The sequence below is a fragment of the Poecilia formosa genome, unplaced genomic scaffold (genome assembly GCF_000485575.1).
Source record: "Poecilia formosa unplaced genomic scaffold, Poecilia_formosa-5.1.2 Scaffold331, whole genome shotgun sequence".
Classification (NCBI taxonomy): Eukaryota; Metazoa; Chordata; class Actinopteri; order Cyprinodontiformes; family Poeciliidae; genus Poecilia; species Poecilia formosa.
Genome location: NW_006800270.1, coordinates 70,350 through 95,602, shown reverse-complemented (window position 1 = coordinate 95,602; position 25,253 = coordinate 70,350). Strand labels below are relative to the sequence as shown.

At 37.3% G+C, this 25,253-nt stretch overlaps 3 protein-coding genes across 3 annotated transcripts in view; all 3 read right to left on the bottom strand.

Moving 5' to 3' along the window:
- Nucleotides 1-25,253, bottom strand: part of LOC107833113 (macrophage mannose receptor 1-like) — a 43,457-nt gene that overhangs the window by 2,466 nt on the left and 15,738 nt on the right. The gene's annotated exons all lie outside the window — the stretch shown is intronic.
- On the bottom strand, nucleotides 2,040-10,938 carry LOC103152868 (macrophage mannose receptor 1-like). Its single transcript, XM_016661500.1, has 5 exons — nucleotides 10,926-10,938; nucleotides 9,118-9,522; nucleotides 8,441-8,782; nucleotides 8,027-8,112; nucleotides 2,040-2,102 (listed from the first exon to the last, which is right to left on the bottom strand). Exons 1-5 carry the CDS (start codon nucleotides 10,936-10,938, stop codon nucleotides 2,040-2,042), a joined length of 909 nt encoding a protein of 302 aa, XP_016516986.1.
- Nucleotides 13,960-22,334, bottom strand: LOC103152852 (nuclear receptor subfamily 1 group D member 2-like). The gene is made up of 8 exons (XM_007573499.2): nucleotides 22,029-22,334; nucleotides 20,064-20,276; nucleotides 19,170-19,258; nucleotides 18,936-19,080; nucleotides 17,527-18,188; nucleotides 17,258-17,443; nucleotides 16,096-16,306; nucleotides 13,960-14,993 (listed from the first exon to the last, which is right to left on the bottom strand). The coding sequence occupies exons 1-8, from the start codon at nucleotides 22,057-22,059 to the stop codon at nucleotides 14,794-14,796; spliced, it is 1,737 nt and encodes a 578-aa protein (XP_007573561.1). The 5' UTR covers nucleotides 22,060-22,334; the 3' UTR covers nucleotides 13,960-14,793.

Below are 25,253 nucleotides of genomic sequence, written 5' to 3'. Positions count from 1 at the left end.
TGGTTTGCTCTCTTTTTTGGACACAAAAAGATATAATTTTACCCCTCATAACTGTTAGTGCATCCCAAACTATTTCTGGACTAACCTCTCCGTTATTGTTTTCTTTTAAAAACGTGTTTATGTCAGATTTGATTAGTTCTGTAAATTGGAGGTCATTCAGTACACTCGTATTTAATCTCCATTGTGTATTTTTAGGGTCCTCATCTAATTTTAAAGTTAATAATAAGGGGGCATGATCAGAGAGGTTAATGTTGCCTATCTCACAGTTACATATCTTATGGCAATCTCTTTTAAAAGTAAAGAAAATCTTTTCTAGAGTATACCGTATGTGCATGAGAGAAATGAGTATAATCACGGCTAGTTGGATATAAACTCCTCCAGATATCTATAACATCGTATTCTGACATGAGAATTTTAATCTTTTTTTTGTAAAGATGTTTGGGGAATTTGTTGTGAAGAGTCCAACCATGGATTAAGTCATATATTCCAATCTCCTCCACAAATAAGTATACCCGTTGATTGTCCCATTAATCAAATAGTTTTTTATAAAATGAAAAGTCACTGCCAGGTGGAACGTATACATTACATAGTGATATACTGGTTCCATCTATTCTCCCTGTTATTAATGAATATTGTCGTTGGTTTCAGAAATAAGTTGAAATGGAACTCTCTATGATATTAATATGGCTACACCCCGTCTAAGACCAGATTTATGCGATGAGTAATATATTTTGGTGAAGCCCATTCTTTTTAATTTTTCATGTTCCCCAGATGTAAGATGTGTCTCTTGCAACATAGCTATCTGCACATTTTCTTTCTTCATTACGACTGCCGACGACATATTAGCGTTTGTAGAGATTTTTACCCAGAATGCAAATGGTAAAAAACCGTGAGTGAAACGGTGACTGGTACTGACTAGTATATATTCCATTGAGGGAAAACTAAGTTTCATATCTGCTCAAGAGCCCCCCTGGTGGTTGAAGAAAAATCCACATATATATGAAAAAAACACTGAATGCGCTCTGGTATTGTTCAGGGGGCCAGACCAAATGAGGAGGCGAGCCGGATCCAGCCCGCGGGCCGTAGCTTGGGGCCTTATGTTATCTCGGCGTGCGCGGCCCTCCTGATCAATGAGCTCAGCTTCCATGTCGTCCTGGCGCTGAAGAAGTCGTTTAATTAGGGATGACGTCGCCTGCATGGCTAATCTTACCTCTTTGCATGTTTCCTCAGGTTCTCTAATCCACCGGCAACCGCGTTCAGCAGCATACACAAACATTAATGATCCTCTGCTGTCATCTGAATCTCATTTAGTTTAGGCTGCATTCACACCAGCCAGGTTTTGGCCACTTTAGTTAGTTAGCCTGGTTTGTTTTAGAGAGATGTGAATGTGAATAAAACTCTGATTTGGAACAAAAAAAGAACTCTGGTCCGTCTAAAAATCTAGTCCTCGGTTCGGTTTAAGTGAACTCAGTCACGATATGAATGCATATGATGGGCTGGTGGTCACTTGAAATGCAGAAAGCTAATTAAAACGCAAAGTGTTCTGGGTAAATACAACCAAAACAAATGTGCTGACCTCGCGCTAGCGGTTGAAATTAAACGGTTGGTCTTTTTTCCCCCCAAAGACAAAAGAGAAATCCAACAACTGCTAAGAGCTAAAGCAGCTCCATTTTCATTTACATTCAAGTACACCTCTGCAGCAAACAAAAAGGGGCGGAGACATTTTGTGGAGAAGGAAGTTGTGTTCAGTGTCTTCTTCAGAGGTTTTCTTGTTGTTTCCTTTAGTGGTTCTTAGTTCAACGCCCCCCACAGGCGAGGGGGGGAACAGGTTTTTCGTTTGACACTGTAAAAGCGAACCGCAGCAGCTGAAAATCTAACAAATGTTAAAAAATCTTTAGTCTCCAGTTTGACCTTTGTTCAAATTGTAGATTAACTCTAGGTCGCCACATGGTGTCTGTGAAGAGCTTCCTGGATTTGGATGTAGAGATTTGTTCTGTACCCAAGCAGACTGTGTCCTTGGGTAAAACTCTCCACCCTCTTTACCTGCTGGTGGTGGTCAGAGGGTCCGGTGATGCCTTGATGCCCCACGGCAGCTTTGGTTCCTGGTAATTTACCACCATCAGCGTGTGAATGTGTGTCAATGGATGAGTGTAAAGCGCTTTGGACTTGATAAACAACTTTACAAATGGAGGCTCTTGGTATTTGCAGGTTCATTTTTATTATCTCAAAGAGACAAAGCTTTCAATTAAATAATTTTTTTCATCTTGAATCCATATGAAAAGAAATTTAAAAAATAGAACTGAATGTGGAAAACAAAAATTCCCAAAGTCTGGATAGTTCAGCTGCAAATGTAAATCTGAATTTCATTTATTCATTTCTTGAATCTTAAAACAAAAATTATTAATTTGTCAAAAACAAAGTTTTGTAAATGTGATACACTATAAACTGGGATAATTTAATCATCACTTGTTGATAGTTCAGAAAATCTGGTGAGGGCTGCCCCCCCTCTAAAAATGTGGAGTAACAAGTTAATTTAGATCTGATTTCGTAATTTCATACATAGACATGCTCAAACATTCAAAAATAAAAGAGAAAAGAGTGATTTGTTAGGATCGCAATTAGCTACATTTTAGCTACAACGGTCATCTAACGGCCGTTTTGAAGATCGCTAACGGCGCTAACCATCAAACAATGGTACCCTGACATGCGTTGTGTTATCTGTTCAAAGGGAATTTTATTACTATTATTATAGATGTTACTATTTCTCCCCTACTGTGTAATCAATTAAACTGTATGGTCAGTTATATAGTTATTCAAAGCCCATTAGAGCTTAAAGTATATTTGTTCATTATAACATGTCCATGTTAAATTATTTAACATAATTAATCCTCTCATAATTATTATGACTCAAAGAAATTAGTGCCCTTGAAATTTTGAGAAATGTTTTTTTTTATGTACATCTGTGAGCTCTAAATTAATTGGCGAATTGTTTAATTTGGCAATTTGATACTGTCACAGTTGTTGGGAGTTGATACTATTTACTGAAGTGACCGCTATGTGGTCGTTTGATAACAACAGAAGGACACAAGGATATGATTGTACTAAGAAATGTTAATGATTTCATAATTTCAAGAATTTGTAAAAGAGAGACAGAGTTTGGGGAAGAGTCGTTCTTTTTTTTTTTCCACTGTTGATCGTTACAGGCTCTCCACCAAGATCAAAGGGGAAGCAGAAGAAGAAAAAAACGAGAAAAAAAACAAAACATAATTTGTTACAATTGTCCACTATGAGCTGAGACGTGTAACATAAACCTGAACTTCATTTATTAATTTCTCCAAGTTTTACTTTTAGTTAAATATAAGTATATATATATTTTTTTTTATCCATCTCATCTGCCTTTTATAATTCACAAAGGCAGTACTACTGAGGTCAAGTTTAGACGTCATCTTATTTGGATTGAAAGGAAGGCGCCTTCATCAAAATTCACGGTGCTTCTTTTGATTTTCATATGCAAAGTTTGTCTTTGAGGTACATCTTTGTAAGTCATTTCTTTGTCTTAGCAAGATGGTATATTTGATCAGGGTGGATTTCTCTAAGCAATTTAATGTAAATAAATAAAAAGTTACCCTGCAAGTATACTGTGTGCTGTACAGAAGTATTTTTCTCCTTGCAGATTTCCTCTGTTTTTAGTAATTTGTCATGCTTGTAGTAAATGTTTTAGATCATCAAACAAATGTTCAAATCAGAAAACACTAAATGCAATTTCTAAATTATAATTTTATATGAAAACAGGGATAAAGTTGTCCATAACTAAAGCTTTCACATGCAGTAGCTTAAAATACTCCTTGAAGTACTTTAACGTTTTTTTTGTTTTTTTTATTTACGTTTTTGTCAAATTACAAACAGAAACTTCAATGTATTTTATTATGATTTCATGTAATAGACCAACACAAAGTAGCATATAGTTGTGAAGTGTAAGAAAAATTATGTAAGTTTTTTTTTTCCTTTTAATTAATCCCAAAAAATGTCTGGTGTCTTTTGTATTTAGTCTGCCTCAATCTGTAACTTCAAAATAAAATCATTCTGCCAATTTTTTTTGCTTTTTTTTTATTTAAAAGTTTTATTAAAAGCTCTTTTAGAACTAAAACAGAATGCAGAACATATTGATATTATATGGTGGTCTTATATTTTCTTACGCTACATTATCAATCAAATCAAATACAAACCAGTAAGTAAACCTGGATTTGTTTGCACAACCAGATTAAGAATAGATAGAAAGAAAAATACATGCATTGTCTCGTTTACATTTTGCACATTCTATTATGACTTGCAATTACACAAAAATACTAAGCTACTAAACTTAATTTCCTTGCTGAGGAAATTGAGCTAATCTAGAAACTCGTCACAGTTGATACAGTTTAAAGTTTAAACAAAAGCAAAACAGCCTGACATTACAGTTCAACTCTATTAAAAACAAGACTATTAATCAAATGAGGGATGCTTAAACGGTTCTAGTGACTATGTGGTTATATCTTCTACAAGTGGATAGAGGAAATTCAGCTACACATTTTTAGTTTATCTGTTCATGCTTCATTTTACATTGGCAGCTTTATGATATGCTAAAGCGCTAATTTGTTATTTTCAGGTATTTTGTTTTAAAGGTGACCTGTTATGCTGCCTTGAACAGGTATAAAAAACAGGCTTGTTACATTTTCTTTGCACAAAATCATTATTAAGTAATATTTCTGGATGGTAAGTCAACAATAAAACACTGGTCTTTTCCGTTGAACAACGTACTCAGCGGTAAAACCAGCTGCCCAAACATGGCGGAACTCAGCTTGGGTTGCTAGGCGACGGGCTGGGGTTGCTAGGAAACGGCACAGTGCCTGACTGTGACTCATTTTTCAGACACCAAAACAACCATAACTTGCTGCCTAAAAACGGCTTGGTGCTTTTTTTTTCTTTTTTTTCTCCCAAAATTCAATTCAATTAAAAAATATTTTATTGAGCCCCAAACCAGTCTTTTGAAGTACTTCAACTGTTCTTAGAAGCAGTTGAAAGCCAAATGTAAGTATAAAGATGTACCAAAGGTGAATTTTGTGTAATAGGTCCCCTTTAAAACCTAAGATACCATTACTTTCTATTACAATCATTTGCAATCTGATTTGACCAAAAGGTGAACTCACAAGGCCTATAAATCAGCAGTTAATTTGCTGCATTCAGTTTTCTTTGTTTTTCTTGGAGATAATCTTCCATTGCACTTTGAAATCTGTCCATCCCCGGTTTGTCAGCAAGGTGCCAAGCTGAGGAAGGGTACATTTTGTCACGTTCCTTTATTTATATTGAGACAAGTAAAAGGAAATGTGGTCTCTTTACCTGCTGGAGGACATGGGCGTTGACGGCTGGATCGGTCAGATCGACGTCGCTCGTCATCATTTTCACAGTGGTGCTCGTTTTTACCACTGAGCAGAAAAAAATAAGCCGTGTCACAACCACAAGACAAAACTATGATGGCGTATTACAGCCTTTCTAGAAAAAAGGAGTAAATTTGAGAAAAGTGAGTTAATTTGTAAATCTAAAAAGTAAAAACTTTACTTGGAAAAAAAACTAGAAAATTTCTGAGATTCATATCAAAATTTGACTTTTTTCCCAGAAATATTTTGACTTTTCAAACTCTGAAATTTCCATGTTTTTTCAAGAAAATGTCTGAGATGATCAAAATTTAAGTTTTTCCAGCAAATTTTTAACTTTCTAAACTCAGAAATGTCCAAGTTTTATTAAAATTTCTGAGATTAATTTCAAAATCTCAGTATTTTTCAAGCACTCACTCAAAATTTTCCAAACTTTTTTCTATGACATTTCTAAGTTTAATCTCTAAATTTCTGAGTTTTGTTCTAGTAATTTTTAACTTTTCCATCTCATAAATTTAGAAGATTTTCCTTGGACTTTTCTGAGATTAGTCTAAATTTTTGTTTTGTTTTTTTCCAGCAAATGTTTTGACTTTTCAAACTCTGAAATTTCCAAGATTTTACATATTTTGTTCTATAAATTTTCTGAGACTGAAACTTTCAGAATTTTTTTCAAGGAAATTTTTGACTTTTCAAGCTCAGAAATGTTTTTATTTTTCTTTAGAAATTTTCAGAGATTGATCTCAAAATTCGTCCCTACTACAGCGTTGTTAAAAAATCAAGTTTTTTGACATAGCATCTTATTTAACAATCACCTTGTTCGCAAATGAAGACTTTGATGGCTTGACACCTTTCGTCACCCCACTGATGTAGTGCATTCTCGCAGACACAGTGCTGGATGCCCTCTACGTTGTTTGGTTCGGAAAAGCCCCATAGTTGGAAGCGGCTGGGACTCTTGTCAGACCAGCTCCATGGCACTCGGTACAGACCGATCCAAACATCGACTCCAACTGGAATTAAGTGTCTGACTTCAGAGTTTTCTGCCTCGTTTTCAATCATTGCCAAGTCGGTGTGATGCATTCTGCAGTATGTTTGAGCAGAACTCCATGTTTTCAAAGTTGCAATGAACACAAATTGTTTCAGATTGTGCTCTGTCACTGCATAAAAACAAAAGCATGTTTTATTTTAAAAGAAGCAAACTACGACAGAATGTTAGTGTCACNATTATGGAAGTTTTTTTTTCCTTTTAATTAATCCCAAAAAAATGTCTGGTGTCTTTTGTATTTAGTCTGCCTCAATCTGTAACTTCAAAATAAAATCATTCTGCCAATTTTTTTTGCTTTTTTTTAATTTAAAAGTTTTATTAAAAGCTCTTTTAGAACTAAAACAGAATGCAGAACATATTGATATTATATGGTGGTCTTACATTTTCTTACGCTACATTATCAATCAAATCAAATACAAACCAGTAAGTAAACCTGGATTTGTTTGCACAACCAGATTAAGAATAGATAGAAAGAAAAAATACATGCATTGTTTCATTTACATTTTGCACATTCTGTTATGACTTGCAATTACACAAAAATACTAAGCTACTAAACTTAATTTCCTTGCTGAGGTAATCTCAGCTAATCTAGAAACTCGTCACAGTTGATACAGTTTAAAGTTTAAACAAAAGCAAAACAGCCTGACATTACAGTTCAACTCCATTAAAAACAAGACTATTAATCAAATGAGGGATGCTTAAACGGTTCTAGTGACTATGTGGTTATATCTTCTACAAGTGGATAGAGGAAATTCAGCTACACATTTTTAGTTTATCTGTTCATGCTTCATTTTACATTGGCAGCTTTATGATATGCTAAAGCGCTAATTTGTTATTTTCAGGTATTTTGTTTTAAAGGTGACCTGTTATGCTGCCTTGAACAGGTATAAAAAACAGGCTTGTTACATTTTCTTTGCACAAAATCATTATTAAGTAATATTTCTGGATGGTAAGTCAACAATAAAACACTGGTCTTTTCCGTTGAACAACGTACTCAGCGGTAAAACCAGCTGCCCAAACATGGCGGAACTCAGCTTGGGTTGCTAGGCGACGGGCTGGGGTTGCTAGGAAACGGCACAGTGCCTGACTGTGACTCATTTTTCAGACACCAAAACAACCATAACTTGCTGCCTAAAAACGGCTTGGTGCTTTTTTTTTCTTTTTTTTCTCCCAAAATTCAATTCAATTAAAAAATATTTTATTGAGCCCCAAACCAGTCTTTTGAAGTACTTCAACTGTTCTTAGAAGCAGTTGAAAGCCAAATGTAAGTATAAAGATGTACCAAAGGTGAATTTTGTGTAATAGGTCCCCTTTAAAACCTAAGATACCATTACTTTCTATTACAATCATTTGCAATCTGATTTGACCAAAAGGTGAACTCACAAGGCCTATAAATCAGCAGTTAATTTGCTGCATTCAGTTTTCTTTGTTTTTCTTGGAGATAATCTTCCATTGCACTTTGAAATCTGTCCATCCCTGGTTTGTCAGCAAGGTGCCAAGCTGAGGAAGGGTACATTTTGTCACGTTCCTTTATTTATATTGAGACAAGTAAAAGGAAATGTGGTCTCTTTACCTGCTGGAGGACATGGGCGTTGACGGCTGGATCGGTCAGATCGACGTCGCTCGTCATCATTTTCACAGTGGTGCTCGTTTTTACCACTGAGCAGAAAAAAATAAGCCGTGTCACAACCACAAGACAAAACTATGATGGCGTATTACAGCCTTTCTAGAAAAAAGGAGTACATTTGAGAAAAGTGAGTTAATTTGTAAATCTAAAAAGTAAAAACTTTACTTGGAAAAAAAACTAGAACATTTCTGAGATTCATATCAAAATTTGACTTTTTTCCCAGAAATTTTTGACTTTTCAAGCTCAGAAATGTTTATATTTTTCTTTAGAAATTTTCAGAGATTGATCTCAAAATTCGTCCCTACTACAGCGTTGTTAAAAAATCAAGTTTTTTGACATAGCATCTTATTTAACAATCACCTTGTTCGCAAATGAAGACTTTGATGGCTTGACACCTTTCGTCACCCCACTGATGTAGTGCATTCTCGCAGACACAGTGCTGGATGCCCTCTACGTTGTTTGGTTCGGAAAAGCCCCATAGTTGGAAGCGGCTGGGACTCTTGTCAGACCAGCTCCATGGCACTCGGTACAGACCGATCCAAACATGGACTTCAACTGGAATTAAGTGTCTGACTTCGGAGTTTTCTGCCTCATTTTCAATCATTGCCCAGTCGGTGTGATGCATTCTGCAGTATGTTTGAGCAGAACTCCATGTTTTCAAAGTTGCAATGAACACAAATTGTTTCAGATTGTGCTCTGTAACTGCATAAAAACAAAAGCATGTTTTATTTTAAAAGAAGCAAACTACGACAGAATGTTAGTGTCACACTAAAAAATAAATAAAATTACAGGAATAAAGTCATATGAGAATAAAGTCCAAATAATGTTAGAATAAAGTCATAATAATAAGCAAATAAATATTGCGAGAATAAAAGTAATTCTAGAATAAAGTGAATATTTTGAGAATAAAGTCACAGTCTCATATTTTCTTTTTTTTGCATGCCCTATACCCTGTTGTAATAAACACAAAAGTTAGTCAAATTTAAATTAACTTCATTTTTTATACCAAAATGTATAAACTCTACATTTTTACTCACCATTGTAACAAATAAATTTGAGTTCCACATCACAGTTACCATTATACCACTGCCCACCATTAACCATTAACGTGCACATCTCCCCTGAATATCCGAAGTCTGGATCACCAGTGGCCCACGACTGGTAACCAGTTTTACTGGTTTCTCCAGTTGCAGACCATCTCCAGGAGTTGGACTCGTTGCCCATTTCAGATTTCCAAACATTCGGATCATCCCAGAGTCCGATCCAGGCCCAAGTATAGGAAATATTAGGTTCCAGTCTGTTTATGTCGTCCATGCTCTCAAACGTGGCGAGGTCGGTGTAATGCTCCCTGCAGTATTGCTGAGCTTGAGGCCAGGTCACTAACTTGTCAACATAGTAGTACTTTCGTAGAGGGAACTGCAAGCAGGAGCCCAGACAAAAACCTGAATATTGAAAAAGAAATGGTTGAAGGTAATGATTACTAAATTAGGTTTATGGATTATTTTGTGCTTAATGTAGGAAATTGTTACAGAAGTAATGATCAAATATCCAAAATGTGCAACCCGCTCACCCCACCACCACCAATTTTGCATAATAGATCCTCTTCAGGCATTTGTGATAGCTAGCTAGCAATAGCTGCGTTTCCATTACAAATGAGCACAAAACTTTTTAAATATTCCGAAACCGTCACCCCACACATAATTGAGCAATTGTAGTGTTTCCATTAAATCACATGCGAATATGTTTGTTAACACTGTAAGTCTTTAAAAAACATGCCGCACCATAATCCTCCAACTACTTTCTGTTGTCTTCTTCTTCGTGGTTTGCGCCAGTAACAACATCCGGTTGTTAATCATATGACTCGATGATAGGTAAAAAAAAGTTTTTCCATTGCACTTTTGGGGGCTAGAGCTAAAACGAGTTTTTTTCGAAATTGGAGAATTTCCATGAGGCGATTTATTTGACCTTTTGCGCCTGACGTCACGCTCTGCTCTTCAGAACGCCGCGCGCTCCGCCATGATGGATGTCCAAACCAGTGAGCCCACTAGCTCCTGTACAGCGTGTCAAAAAACAGAATTTGTTGCCTAATATTGCTTTTTTTTTTTTAGATTTGACTGTAAAAATGGTCACAGGGTGCTGCGCGGTCGACAAACGGATGAGGATGCTAACCAAACTTTTCATTTTATCGTAAACTTTTTGATGAGGAAAAGAGACGGTGAAGGATAGCAGCAGCTGTCAATCATTATGACTGCAAACCCTCGGCTTGATCACGGATTTGCAGCAAAAACATTTTACAAGGTAAGAAGATTAACGTTCATATATTTAATAAGTTAGTAAGCTTACTCAGATGCAATAAAATATTACATTTTATACTGGGTACGCAACTAATTATTTGTAATCATGGAAAAAATGCACAAACAGCGTAGCCTAGCTTACAAAAAACTGGTAAGACATACACAGACTTTCATTCAACTGCACATTTAAGATGTACATATTGAGCACAAATAATAAAACAAATAAGTAAATGATGATAATAAAATGCATCAATATAAATAAAAGATTAGTAGGAGCTTAGTAGTCTTATGGCTCTGCAAACGCAACTAAAGACATTGGTATAAAATATCATGTGGCGTAACTTTTGGCAAAATGGTGCAATTTAATCAAATCAAAAAACATGTCAGGAGGAAGAAAGTGATCAGTAGTTAAGCTAGTTTCCAGATTTTGTAAATACTGGCGTCTATGTACCCCAACTAGCTGTGCTACTTCCACAGACAAATTAGCGTGACTTGAACAAATAAAAGCCAAGACTATACTGGAAAAAACACTTACATACTCCTGCCCTCACTTCCCACGTCCATCATGGCTCAGCTTAATTAGGTGACATAGTTCCAAAAGGCCAATAATATGGGACAGATGATGTGTGAAAAAAATCTAACTCCTATCTCTTCACCATGTGGTCCTACTGCTATCTACTGAAATACACACTCTGGTTAGAAACAATCAATCAGAACCAGGAGAAGGGTCTTAGTGCTGTCAATCATGCTTATGTATGTTCCAGTGTGTACAAGCTCAAGATTGCCATTTTGCTGCAGTTGTGCTAATGGTGGAGAAACAACGTAAGGTTTATCTGCTATCATCGGTGGCCATACTAACTAGCCTGCGAATTAAGGTCAGGCTCCGCTGTGGGGGAAGAACAGTGGCTTATTGCAGCATGTACATAAGCATGGTGGACAATGCTAAGACATGTCTCCTGCTCTTACGGTCTTGGCAGCCGGTCGTCTCCATAGGGAAAGATGACACAACAACTAAGATTACTTTGCAATAAAAAAAAATACTTGTGATGTCTTGAAATAAATGTTGATATTTTACATTACTAATTAGTAATTAAATTTTCTGAAGAGATGCTTATTTAACTTCTCTGTCACCAGAGCAGCTAGAAGTGAGAAATTTTTAACTGTTTTTTAGGCTCTTACCAAAGAGGAGTGCTGTTCCAACCGTTTGCTTGTTCATTGTAGAGGTTTCTGCAACAGCAAACAATTATAAAACAACTAGAAAATATAAATATAGTCCTGTATAAAATGGAAAGACATTTTAGATTTACTCATTATAGGGTAAATAAAAAATGACAAGCAAAATATCCATAATATAAGTTTTCTATCTAATTTATATTCATTTGATTCTTTTTTTTATTTTTGGAACTTTTTAATTAGATTTACAAAATTCAAATCATAGCATTACCAGAGTCAGGTGATTAGTCAAAAAGCAATACAAAATTCCTGTTTTTTGGAGTTGATTCAATTTTTTAGATATAAATAAATTAAATTAAAAGATAATTGATCTCTGGAAAATATGCTGAAAATGATAAACTCTCAATTATGGGTAAATTAGTTGAATAAGTTATGAATGCTGATGAAACGAAACCTATCAAAAATAATAAAATCTTTAACTCAATAATAGCTGCTAAAATGTAAAAGCAATACTCACGAGGTTAACAGGTTGGTGCTCAAAGGTTGACTTCTCAGCTCTCTAAGATGGGAAGAAGATGAGAAATGTGCAGTCCTTCACGAAATTTACATAAGCAAATGTTGACATTTAGATGCAATATTTGTAGGTTTTTTAAATTACACCATTGTACAAATGAGAACCTTCAAGAAGTTATTTAAAAGACAACACTTTGTCTTTTACAAGGAAATTTCTAACCTTCAAAAGAAGTTGAAAATGTTAAACTTTTGAAACGCAGAAATTTTCTGAGATTAATCTAAAGATTTCTGAGTTATTGGGTGAAATTTGCTCCTTTTTTCTATCTACAGTGGCCCTAACAAACTGTCATACTTTGAGTACTGGCATGCAGGTTTGGGAGTTTTAATTCATTGGTAATTTTAGTGCCAAGCTCAGTTTTTAATGAGAAAACAAACCATGTGCCACAGAAACCGACATAAACAACAAAGGTTCATTAAGATAAAAGCTTTAGCTTGTGTGAATGGGAAGATTGTTTGTTTTCTACCATCAGCAAAGTTTTAATTGGCATCAAGTCAGCAAAATTAACTCTAAATGCAAAAAACAGCACAACCAAATAAGAAAGGTGTGAATCACAGATTGAATCTTTTACGTCTAAATTTTCAGTGTGAAAAATGCTAAACTTTTGTAACGTTTGCTGGTTGTTTCATTAGAACCCAAGTCTGACTCAATTATTTTAAAAATGTAAAGCTTTATATCGAGCCTTGTTACTTTGTGTACTTTCAACTTGTTGGTGTCTTAAAACATAATTTCTTATTCAAACAAGCTGAATTTGCATTTTTAGGAAGTGAGTTAGCTGCTCCATTTGCCTGTTTGAATCCAGATCACTGAAACCTCACGGTGAAGTCAAAAAGTAAATGGACCTCATGTTGGATTCCTGCTGCCTTTTTTTATACGTACATAGAAAGTTTTGTTGGGATTTTAATCTCTACCTTAAGAGGATCCCAATTTTTTTTTTTTCGTTTTGATGCAGAGAATACCAAAAAACTGAACAAAGTCTGAAACCACTGTTGCTGAACTTATAAGTATTTTTCTCATTTTTGTTGCCTGATAGAAAACAGCTTGGATTCAAACCAGTAATTTCCTGGCTTTAAGGACTAACTAGCACTTTAATTCATCCTAATCTTTGTTTTTTTTTGCCTCTCAATAATTTCCTCCAAACTGATGTTCCAACACTAATTTTCTGAATCTGGTGGCTTTAGTTTTCTTGTTTCTTTGCCGAGACCTTTTAAATTGTAGTTTCTGTAACACAAAACATGATCAAATCTGATACGTAAAGAATTCATCTTATGAAAAACTGAAACTAGTTTCAATTTCAAATTTCTTAGTACACTTGTAATAAGACAAAATGGTAACACTTTATTTGAAGGGGTGTGCATAAGATTGACATGACTGTCATAAACATGACATAACATCCGTCATGAACATGAAGGAGTCTTAATGAATGTCTATGACTGAAGTGTCATTCAATAAATAATGACAATTTTAATCCAAAGTTGCTTTAAAAATTGGATTAAAAGTCCATTAAAAGTGCCAACTTTGCATTAAAAGTGTCATTATTTACTGTATGATTCTTCATGACAGTGCTGTAAGATATTTGCACTAGAAACTAGACAAACATTCTTGGTAAGATTTTGTTTTTTTACAGTACATGTGTTGAAGATAACTCGGTTTTTCTTTTTTTCCTCCATCGGATCACTTGGACATTTAGCTCCACCTGCTGGAGAACAAAACTCACTGCAGCAAGACAAACTTAAAAAAAGACACTTAAAAACAATTTTTCACATATTTTTATTCATACTATATTATATATTTATAGTCTATTTTCATAAGATATTTATATATATATATATATATTTCACATATATGTTTTTGTATAACTATTTACAGATGGCAGTGTTGCCAGTAGATATTTCAACATAGTGAATGAGGAAAAACTGGTCAAAGTTCAGTGCTATGCTGAAACACAGTTTGATTTAAAAAAAAAAAAAAAGAATCAGAAAGTGGGAAAATGGCAAAACATTTACATGATGCAGCACACTCCATCTTCTGCTCCAGAATATGTGCAAATGTAGTGTTTTTGCTTTTCCTGCAGAAACGACCAGGCTGTGCCACGTAAACAATATTAAATAAGACAAAACAGGAAAGATGCAACGCTATGTACACGGAAACAATGAGCTGATGCTGATCGACATGACAGGAAAGATCCAGATTAATACTTAGAATTAAGTACAGCCATGCATTTAGCGGTGAGCACACATTCGGCAATGCATTTGCTGCAGCGTTTCACCACACAGAATAAACTATTGGACCCGACAAACGTGTAAGATACAGTATATAATGTCTCCCACATTCACCCGATCAAAAATACACTTTGGAATTAATGGCTTTTGGAGGAAACAGATGTAAAAAACAAAAAACTGCATTGCATTATTTTATCTTTTTTTTATAGTACTTCCTTTTAAAAATAAAAATACATCCAACTAAAACCCTCCAACACACACGTGCATTTGTGTGTCTGTGTGCAACGTGCAAATCTCTTCCATAGATACAGTAAACTTTATGTTCCCTCTTCAGACCCCCAGAGTAAAAAATCGACTCCATCCATTCCAGACAAACACGCAGCTGAGTTGGTTGGGGGTCAGGGGTCAGGTCCAGGTGGAGGTCAACAAATCGTCCGCCCTTATAGGAAGCCTTCATGGATGCACTTTGAATGACAGCAGTTCCTCAGAGTGCATGTTGTTGAGCGAACGCAGCTCGGGAAGCTTTAGCAGGAGCTTGGTGAAGGTGGTGGCGGACTCGTCGCCGTGGTTCTGCATCACCAGGTTCCTCAGAGCCCAGATCAGTTTGTCCTGCAGGGCCTCCACAGAGTTCAAGTCCTGGATGCCCGATCGATCTGAACCACAAATAAAGATGACGTTAAAACTACTGAAGGAAACGTTTTGATTTGAATGTGCAGAAAATACGGATGCAAGTTATTGATTAATGAGTCCATCTGAAGTTGATGTTTGATTTAAAGAAAAAAAGTTTTCTTTTGTGTCAAGACGGCCGACTGTCTTTCCATAACATAAGTAAGTTTTTCACATGCTGATTTAAAAATATAATTTTAAGGTTATTTTGTCAGCTGTAATTAGCTGTCACAATAACACATTTGTCCCAGAAGTTATTTCTATAAATGATAATATTGTTGTTTTGAGACCATTTTCAAATAATGTAACGGTAACGGCATAATAATGCATCAAGAAACTTTAAATTCTAACGAACATTTACCGCTGGAACTGGAAGGCATTTTAAATATCCAAAATAAATCAACAAAATGACAAATAAAATGAATTATGAAGTCTCTGGAAACAAAACTGTTCTTCAAAAATGAGCTAGTTGAGAACAAAACAGAAAAATTATAAATTATTAATCCATCATTCTATTAGTTTTTTTGTAACTGCATTAAATATTAACTGAATAAACAGAAATTTGTGGTTTTGCCCCATTTTACACTTATATTTCTTAGGTTTCTGAATAGAAAAATAAAAGATTAACCGAATAAAACATTTAACACTTAATTCCCCGCCATCAATAGAGAGATGTTCATATGCAAGTATCATCTGTGGTTAAAGGAAAGTTAAAACCTTGCTCCATGAAGTGCATTAACTCATCAACTCCGTTCGTATTGCTGCCATCATGTTTAAATTCTCCGCCATGCAGTTCGGCTGAATGAGCGACATAAATTCAAAAATAAGGTGATAATTTAAGGAGCTTGTCGACTGTTTATATTTCAAAACAGAAGCACATAAATGGCATCCAACACCGGACTCTGTTTCAGCCGTTTCCCTCCCTAGAGATGACCAGCGGCGCCCTCTGCTGGATGGCAGCCAAACTACAATACTAAAAGCAGCATGAAAACCGTTATAATTGAGTGGAGCTAATTTAATCTAGTAAACCATTAATCGACCATAAATCGCATCCTTAGCAGAAAACAGTGATGAATGTTGGGATCTTACCAGCTGAGACAAGCACCACAGCGGTGAAGAGGCTCATTTCCTCCTCATTTAGCCGCAGAGCCGCTAGCTTCTCGCTGAACTCGCACATGGAGTTGAGCAGCTCGCCGGCGCCCAGCGACCTCAGCGTGTCGAGGCTGTAGCGTTTGCCGCTCAGAAAGGTGACCGTCCGTTCGGCCATGTTGAACAGGGAAGCGAAGCGGACCATCAGCACCTGAATATCAGGAACAAACATTTTAAATGATCAGATCTCCCTTTTTCCTCAGCTTTCTAAGCTTAGCCGTAAAATCTATTTCAGTTATGGGCATGAATTTCAAAATATTTGTCTTAATTCTTTATGAAACCAACCCCAGATGACTAGATGGAAATAAAATTTGACATGTATAAAATGGAACAAAATAACACACCTTCTCAAATCACAGGAACAATTTACAGATTATAGTGGCAAAGTTGGGTAGACTAGCTCAGAAGATCTGATTTTATTTTAATTTTAGGGGTGAAGCTTGATAAAAACAACCCTAGTAATCCACTCCCTTACAGTGGATACACATATTATGTTTGCAGTTTTCTTTTTATGCATGCATTTGTATTTTTTCCTTTTAAATTATTCTATTTTGTATTTTGAGTGTTGTAGTGGTTTTATTTATCATGATGTGTCTTTTTTGAAACTGGCATTAGGGCTGTATATTAGTAATAGATCATTCTGTCTATTCTTGATTTATTTTTTAAATACTAAAGTAAACATTTTATTATCTAAAATGCGATCATATAGTGTTCTTTTAGTGGATCTGAACTGGGTGAAGCTAACACAATGTCACTTTAGTTTTGGTTAAAACATATTTACAGACAAAGGTGATTTTATCTTGAATAGAAAATATTTTTTACAGTTTTAGCTCAATCACTGTTCTCAATATGTTGCTTTTTAAGCAAATAGCATTGTTTCTTCTGTATGCTCCAGTTATTTGAATAATCGATTAATACGATTCATGATCCATCGTTTCAGCTCTAATTGGCATTATGATATGGTGGATATGCTTGTAAAATTAGCTTTTTTGGGGGATTAATAAAGATGTACAAAAAGTCTCAGGGAGGAAACATGACCCGAGCGCACAGCCCTGTGGAACTTCAGGATGAGCAGAAACATCGAGCCCGGCTGGCTTCTCACCTCAAACGTTCCAGCCTTCAGCAGGCTCACTTGGTCGTGCTCGGAGAGGTCACGGAAACCCGGGATCCTCTTGGCGAACTCCACGACCTCCCGCACAGCGGGGGTGAAGCTCAGGGAAAACTCCTCCCAGATCTCCTGACTCGGCTTGTTGGGGTCTACGTACGGAGAGGTGTTCATCGGGCAAACCTTTCGAGAGCAAAGAACAGAGGGCGTGAAGCAAATGTTTCCAAGTTTATGAGTTTATGTGTATTTATTGGGGGATTACTCACCAGATATGCTCGACTTTTCATGCAGCTGTTTGGTCTGTTGTAGCTAAAGGCATTCTGGGTGTAACGTTCTTCCTGCCTGTGGTTTTCCTCGGATGGATTGCATTCGAGCTGCTGCTGGTACGCCGCCCTCTCCTCCCTGTAGGCAGAGTTGGAGTACGGACAGCGCTGGTATCCTCCCACAGCTGGATTGTCGTTCCAGCAGCTGGAGGTGTCCTGCTGCTCCTCCATGCGGCCGCCGCAATCCGTACCGGACGGCGGCGAGGCGCGGCCCTGCGACGGCGACCTCTGCTGGGGAAACGTGAAGGCGTCTTGGTGCTGCCCGTTCATCGTGACGGCACCCTCATCCTCGCTGCTGTCAGACCCGCAGGAAGATGCGGAGCTGGAGTTGGTGTCCATGGAAACCACAGACTCCGAGTCCTGAGGGTATCGCGGGGAGGACGGGTTGGAACACGATGGAGAGTCGGAAGTAGAAGAGGAGGCGGAGGAAGAAGAAGACGATGAAGAGGAACTGGCGTCGCTGCTGATTGCCTCTATGGGTAGCGGCGGCGGGCTTTGGTCGTCGTGCAGCATGCCATTCTTGCTCATCATGTTGTTCATGGCGTTCTGCATCTCCAGCAGCATCCTCTGCTTCTCTCTTTTGGGGATGCGTCCAAATCTAACAGCTGGGAGTAAAAACAGAAAAAGATTATCAGTTTGAGGACACAAACCAGTTGTTGTGACAAACTGGTGCCTGATTTCTGGTTCTTTCTTAGCTCCAACTCTGAGCTGAGTCACAGAGGATAGTAACCAATCAGAGCTTTAATAACTGGTTCTGGTTCGTTAGTCGAGAGTCCAGTTTGTTGGTGAAAGCGTGAATATGTAGTCATACTCTGATGGGGACCAAGAGAGCAAACTCTTTCCTGCCTAAAAACCTCGGTCTCAGTTCGATTGAAGTGAACTCAGGTGTGGTTTGAATGCGTATGTGAATGCCAAGTGGACCGGAGACCGCTCCAAAAGCAGGTAGTGGAAACAATGCAAGGTGTTCTGGGTAAATACAACCAAAACAAACGCGCAAGTCTAGCACTACCGGGAGAAGTGGCTCCTGGCTCAAAGACAAAAGAGAAGTCCTACAACTGCTAAAATCATTTTTATTTACATTTGCGAGGGAGGAAATTACCATTATGTTTTCTTCTGAGGTTTTTGTTTCAATTACCTCAGTGGTTCTTGGTGCAGCGCCACCACAGGCAAGAAGGTGAACAGGTTTTAAATTACTTTGGCTCATTTAACACAATGCAGCATGAAAGCGAACTGCATCAGCTGAAAATGTTACGCATGTAGCCATTTTGTTCCCCAGCCGAACCAAGCCTCCTACTGAAACCATTTTGGTGGAAAAAATACAGCTAAATGAAGAAAACCTTCCAGATGCTCACCATCTTTGGACATGCCGACAGCCAAGCACTTCTTGAAGCGGCACTGCTGACAGCGGTTCCTGTTGATCCGCATGATGGTGCAGTTCTCCATCTTCAGACACTTCTTATACTGGATGTTCTGCTGAATGCTTCTCCTGAAGAAGCCCTGAACGACCAGACCAGCATCAACAGTGTGAGCGTGTGCAGCGACGGCGGATATAAACTCAAACTATAAAGAGTTAATTCGTTGCCCACCTTGCAGCCTTCGCAGGCGTGGACGCCGTAGTGGAAACCCGACGCCACGTCGCCACAGACCTTGCACAGCAGCACCATGCCGTTGATTTCTGCAAACACAAAAATGAAGGATTCATAAAGTTCAATCACTTTTCAAGCATTGTTAAGTTTTCAAACTCTTCCAGCTCCACACATTGGAGATAAAAATGATACAAATGAACAAAAAACAAAGTTTCAATTCACTTTTATATGAAATCATTTATTACTGATCATGTCTGATGATAGTATTCTATATTCTACAGCAGGGACAAAGTCAACTGAAATATAAACACATTTTATGTTTTGAAACATTTTTCACACACACCCTATACATCTGATAAAACACTATAGTAACAAAAAGTCCCCCAATTTAAATAACACCGTTTAAAACATAGATGATCAATAAGTTATTGAGCCATTATGAATAGTAAATAGTATACTGAAAGAATCCAAACAAATTGTGTTGAGATGCACACTATACAAAAAAAAAAAAGTTCTCGCCATGTTTTCTGGCATTTAACAAATAGAAATAATTTAGGTAACTCTACCTGACCTAAAACAAGGAAAGTTTAGTCTGATTTAACTTTAGACAGAGACAAAAAAAGTTTGTGTCTGGTAAGAGATATATGAAAATATCTAGTTTCAACTGTAAATAACTTCTTGCCAATTTTGGCTTTTTAATCAAATGTTAAATTCTACTTTATTACAAAACCATGCAGACTGAATGTGAAGCACTTTTAAGGACTTTATAGGGATATCAAGCACCTTCCAAACCTTGAATTCTTAATTTTCAAGGATTTCAGGCACCAGTTGGAACCCTGAAAATGGCCGCAGTGTGCAACATGTTCCCTAGAAGCAAAGTGTTTTGAATCTTACTCGTTATGCTGCTTTTTGCAGACGCAGAGGAGCGGCCGGTCTTCTCCGCACCAGAACCGCGTTTTGCCGGTGGAGCGATGTCCACCACCATGCCGACGGCCCGGCTTGGCAACGAGGGCCGGGAAGCAGGCGGGGACGTCGACATGGGGCTGCTGCTCATACGGGACTCTGGTGAAGAGCCCAAACTGGATGAAATGTAAGCAATAACTCCTCCTGTAGAATAAAAAAGAAGAATCAGAGCATGCACTTGGACCAAAAACCACCTAACGGGTTTATATTTAACAACAGAGTTTTCTAACTTGGGGTAATAACTCACTCAGTGCTTTGTATAAACAAACTGTTCATAGAAAGTAGCTCCGCCTGTTCCACAGGCGGCGTGTATTTGGACATGTGTGTTGCTGTTTGCTGGTTGGTTTGGGTTTGACCTGCTTTATCACCTCCTGTGCTGGTTGGGTAACACGGTTACATAACACGGCCGGGTCTCTGTGCTACGGGAGCGTGCTCCGCCAGATGGGGTCACTGAACCACCAGGGCAACACTCGTGGAAACCAAATGTTCCACAGGGAAACACGCTCCCCTGTTACGCAACGCTGTGTTTGGGTGGGTTTCAGCAGCACTCCTCTTCTGGACAACTGTAGGCCATTTTAAAAAGTTTGTTTCACTTTGGAAAACTGAATAATGTTTCACTTGATTTTGACTTTCAAAGTGTAAAAAAACTAGTTTTTGGCACTTCAATGGACAGAATAAGCCATAGGATGAATAACTGGGTCAAAAATAGGTCATAATGTATTTAAAATCAAACCAACTAATCTCTCATTAACACCAACTTTAAAATCCAATTTGGCTGACGTGCATAAAACATTGCTGGTTTGTATGACGAGATGGATTCAACTGATCGAGAATAACTGGTTTTCTGGTATGCAATAGGAAACTGTTTAAGCCAAATGAAAAAGTGGAATAAATGGAGCACGAAATGTTAAAAAAATGGGGGCGTGAAATGAAGCAAAACCAGTAGTTTGACCAAAATGATTGTAGCTATAACTAATAACTAATAAACTTAATAAAAAGTGTTTTTCTCCAACTCTACTGCGATGTGAATGAATAGTACATTTTAAATAAACAGTTCTGAACTGAATCAGTGTGTTTTCACTTACAAGAAGCTGAATCATAAAGTTTTTACAGGAAAACTACCATGAAATTTTCTTCTCTTAGAAAAACACGAGTGAAATTTCTTTTTAGAGGCCACGGCAGACTGATTATGTAACCTCAACCATGACTGTTCTCTGTCACGGCCCACCCACACGTGGGCCTGTCATGAATTTCAGCAGAAGCACAAAGCAGGGAAAAAAAAAAAGGACGTAGAAAAAATCTGGGTCAGCCGCGTGTTTGTTGCTCCGCTGTCTCACGTGTACAGCGCTGCAGAGGAGCGCGAATGCATTATGCAATGGTGTACGTCACGTAGCGCGTTCCAGCCAATGGGAGCAGGAATTCGCCGCGGAGTGGAACGCCCTTCAGCCAATCAGAGCCCGGCTTTTAAAAAGCATGTACACACGGGCACATGGCTCGGCTACGCTGGCCATGTGAGCGGGACCGGGGAAGTGGAACACTGTTGTTGTGTCAAATGGAAATACAGCAGCGCCGCTCTGACTCTCCTAACCCCGATTTAAAAACACCAACAGAGGCAGAAAAATACGTTTAGATCGCCACTCTGAACACAGGGTCAAACACTAAAACTTATTTAGAATATTTCTCAAGTCTTAATTGTAAACAAGCTGTCCCCGATTCAGTTCAAACACTTTTAAAAGACTCAAAGAAGTTATTTCCCCACTAATCAAAGATGCCTAAAAGTAGGGTAAACTATTTAATATTGAATTAACATGATGTTACAACATTGCAGCAAGTCTGCACAGTGCAGGCAAAATTATCATTTTAACTTAATAATGGCATAAAACATAATCTTCTTACCAGGTTTGGCTGTTCCGATGTCCTCTGGCATCACTGCTGGAGGAAATAAACTAAATCCAAACTGTCAGAGGAAAAGCACCGAGCTGAGAGACGGATCCTAACCGAACACCAGGCTTCTTTTTCTGGGATAAATGTGCACCTCTGAGCCGATGACTCATGAAAAGAGCGATGCTTCCAGGGTTTTCTACGTCCTGACTGAGAGCCGGTCTCCGTGTGGTGCTGCAGGAAGTCCCCCCTCTTTTTGTGTGTGAGACTGCGGGTTAGTGGAGAGAACTAAATGTTCTCAATAGTGGGGCCCCGCCTTCTCCGGCCGGCCGCTGGAGTCACTTTAACCCAGTGACACACTTTCAGGACACCTGAGGGGCGGAGCCAAGCGGGTCCGCGGCGTAACACGAGGATGGAAACGCGGTGGTCACGTTGCAGAGCACAACGTGAAGCCCTGACAGCGTGAGGCCGTTGGTTGATAGGTATATTTAACTTAATGATGACTCTAGTTGTTCTGCCAAGGGTCAGACATTCATGCAGTCTACAAACTCTTGTTTTCAAAAGTTTTCATGTAGTAGAGCCACTTTATTCTTGTTTTTTAAGCCAACTGACTTGAAATCACAAGCTGATTGTGCTTGTAAGCTGTCAGTGCTGCAAAAAAGTGGGTATGCACTATATGTGAGGCATAGGGGCGCCCTGCTAGAGGGGGCGCCAAACAAGGGCGGAATTAAAATGTATTTCTAGTCAACATTTTCTGTATTTTGCAACGGAGTATTGCAGCCATACAAAGAAAAAAAAATTACAAGAATAAACTCATAAAATTAAGAATATTACAAAAATAATAATATGATTTTTGTAATGTTATTACAAAAATCATATTATTATTAGAACCCGGTTCCAAGTCAGTCTGAATAAAGTCATTTTATGAAAATAAAGTTGTGCAAGAATAAAGTTGAACTAATAAGAAAATTAAGTCATAGTATTACCACAATAAAGTCATAATATTATGAGAATAAATGTATAAAATTATGAGAATGAAGTCATAATGTTATGCGAATAAAGTTGTGCAGGAATACAGCTGAAATAATACAACAATAAAGTCATTACAAAAATAAACTTGTACAAGAATAAAGTCGAAGTAATAAGAGAATAAAGTTGTAGTATTACTACAAAAGTCATAATATTATGAAAATAAAGTTGATATGTGTGAATAAAGTTAATATTTTGAGAATAAAGTAAAAATATCCCAAATATAAACTCATACAGAAATAAAGTCCTAATATCACAAGAATAAAGTCGTAATGATATAATAAAATCACGGTATTAATGGAATAAAATGTTAATAGTTATGCGCAAAATTTGGCATATTAAAGATTAAAACAAAAAAATACAAATAAACACAAAATAACACATTCAGGCAGAAAAAAGCTCCCACTGCCAATAACATAACAATTTGGTAATAACTACACACCATATGTGACCTGACTCCTTTTTTAACTTATGGATTTAAAGGGAAATTCAGAAACCTTTAAATAATTTTGAGTAAAGGTGAATAAATCATAGAACAGAGAGTTCTCATGCTTTAGTTAGACTTCTAACAAAAAAAGTGAAACTGATTTTTGTCATTTTGCCTCTGGAAGTCCCCAAACTCCCACAACAATCAGACACAACCTGCACAAAATGAGGTCAAAAGACTACGTTACACTCACAGCTGCAGCGTTTATTCAGTGCCAAAAATAACCAAAATATGAAGACCTTCTGAACCATAGTCACTGTTATCATCATTTTAAAATGTTAAATTAAAGGTTAACCTTTATATTGGACATTTTGGACCACATTTTGTGAAACATGCCACATAGAAAGTCTTAAATGAATCATGAAAAGTGGAACATGTCACCCCAGAAATTTCTAGATTAATCTCAGAAATTTTCTAGGAAAAATATGGAAATTTCTGAGTTTGAAAAGTCGAAAAAGTTAGACTCTGAAATCTTAAATTTTTTTTCTAGAAAATTTGTGAGATTAATCTCAGAATTTCTGAGTTCTTTTCTAGCATATTGTTGACTTTGGAGCTCAGAAATGTCCATGTTTTTCTAGAAAATGTGAGATTTTTGCCTAATTTGTTTTTCTTTCTACAATGACCCCAATATAGTGTTGTAAAATGTACTACTTTTGTTTTAAGACTATTTGTTTTAAAACAAAAATGTATAAATATAGCAATGTCAAATATAGCATTTTATTGGATCTGTCACATCTGCACTAATATGCTATTATTTTTTTGTAATACTTTAATGTATAAGCTTAAAACCACACCAGCAGCTTCAGGTATTTTCTCCACCAGCAGCAGAAAGTTGTGAACGTGACTCTCTAAGCGCTTCAGCTGTCTCAGTCCGCCCAGCTCTTATTTACTTTAGAGAAATCCAAAGTTCTGATCGGACAACAACATCGAACCCATCTGGTTTTACTCTGCACAACAGACGAACACGTGTTGATAGATTGACGAGATTCAGCGACTAACATCACGTGTAGTAACATCTGATCAGCAGGACAACCACATCTGGAGCTCTCCATGAATCATTAACAAATACTCCCATTGACCTGGAGTTTATTTTTATCATGTTGGGAATTTGATGCATGCCTGTGATTATAAAACAAGTTAACTGTTAACTTTATCCATTCTCATGTTTCCAAACAATATTTCCATAAATGGCTCCTCCAAAAAATAAAACAAATCTTACCAGAAACCGGTTTGAAATCTGTTTGAGCAGGCAAGTGTTTTAATTCCCAGGTTCAGCTGCTGGCGGGCGTTCAGGCCTCAGAGGGAGTGATTCACTCTTGGCAGGGCGTAGCAACAGCCACACATCACGTACTCCTCCATCTGAGAGCTGAACATATTTTCAGAGTGACCCCATGAAGTACAAAGCTGTCAGAGGACGCTAATAAAACTCCTGCAGGAAATGATGCATGCTGCTGAGTTGTATTTTCAACATGGCTGCTTTTTCTGCACATTTATTTTTGTTTTCTGGTGTTTCTGTGTTTTTTCCAGACACCAGTGGGATACATTCCTGTTTTACACTGCAAAAACACAAAACCTTACAGACTGATTTTAGTCTAGTTTGTACTGAATGTCTTAGTTCATTTGAAATGAAACAAAACTAACTTACAGGTAACTTTTTTGCAAGATATAAGTGAATAATTGCTTAAGTACAGGATATTTAACTTAACGCATTTTTCCCATGTTAC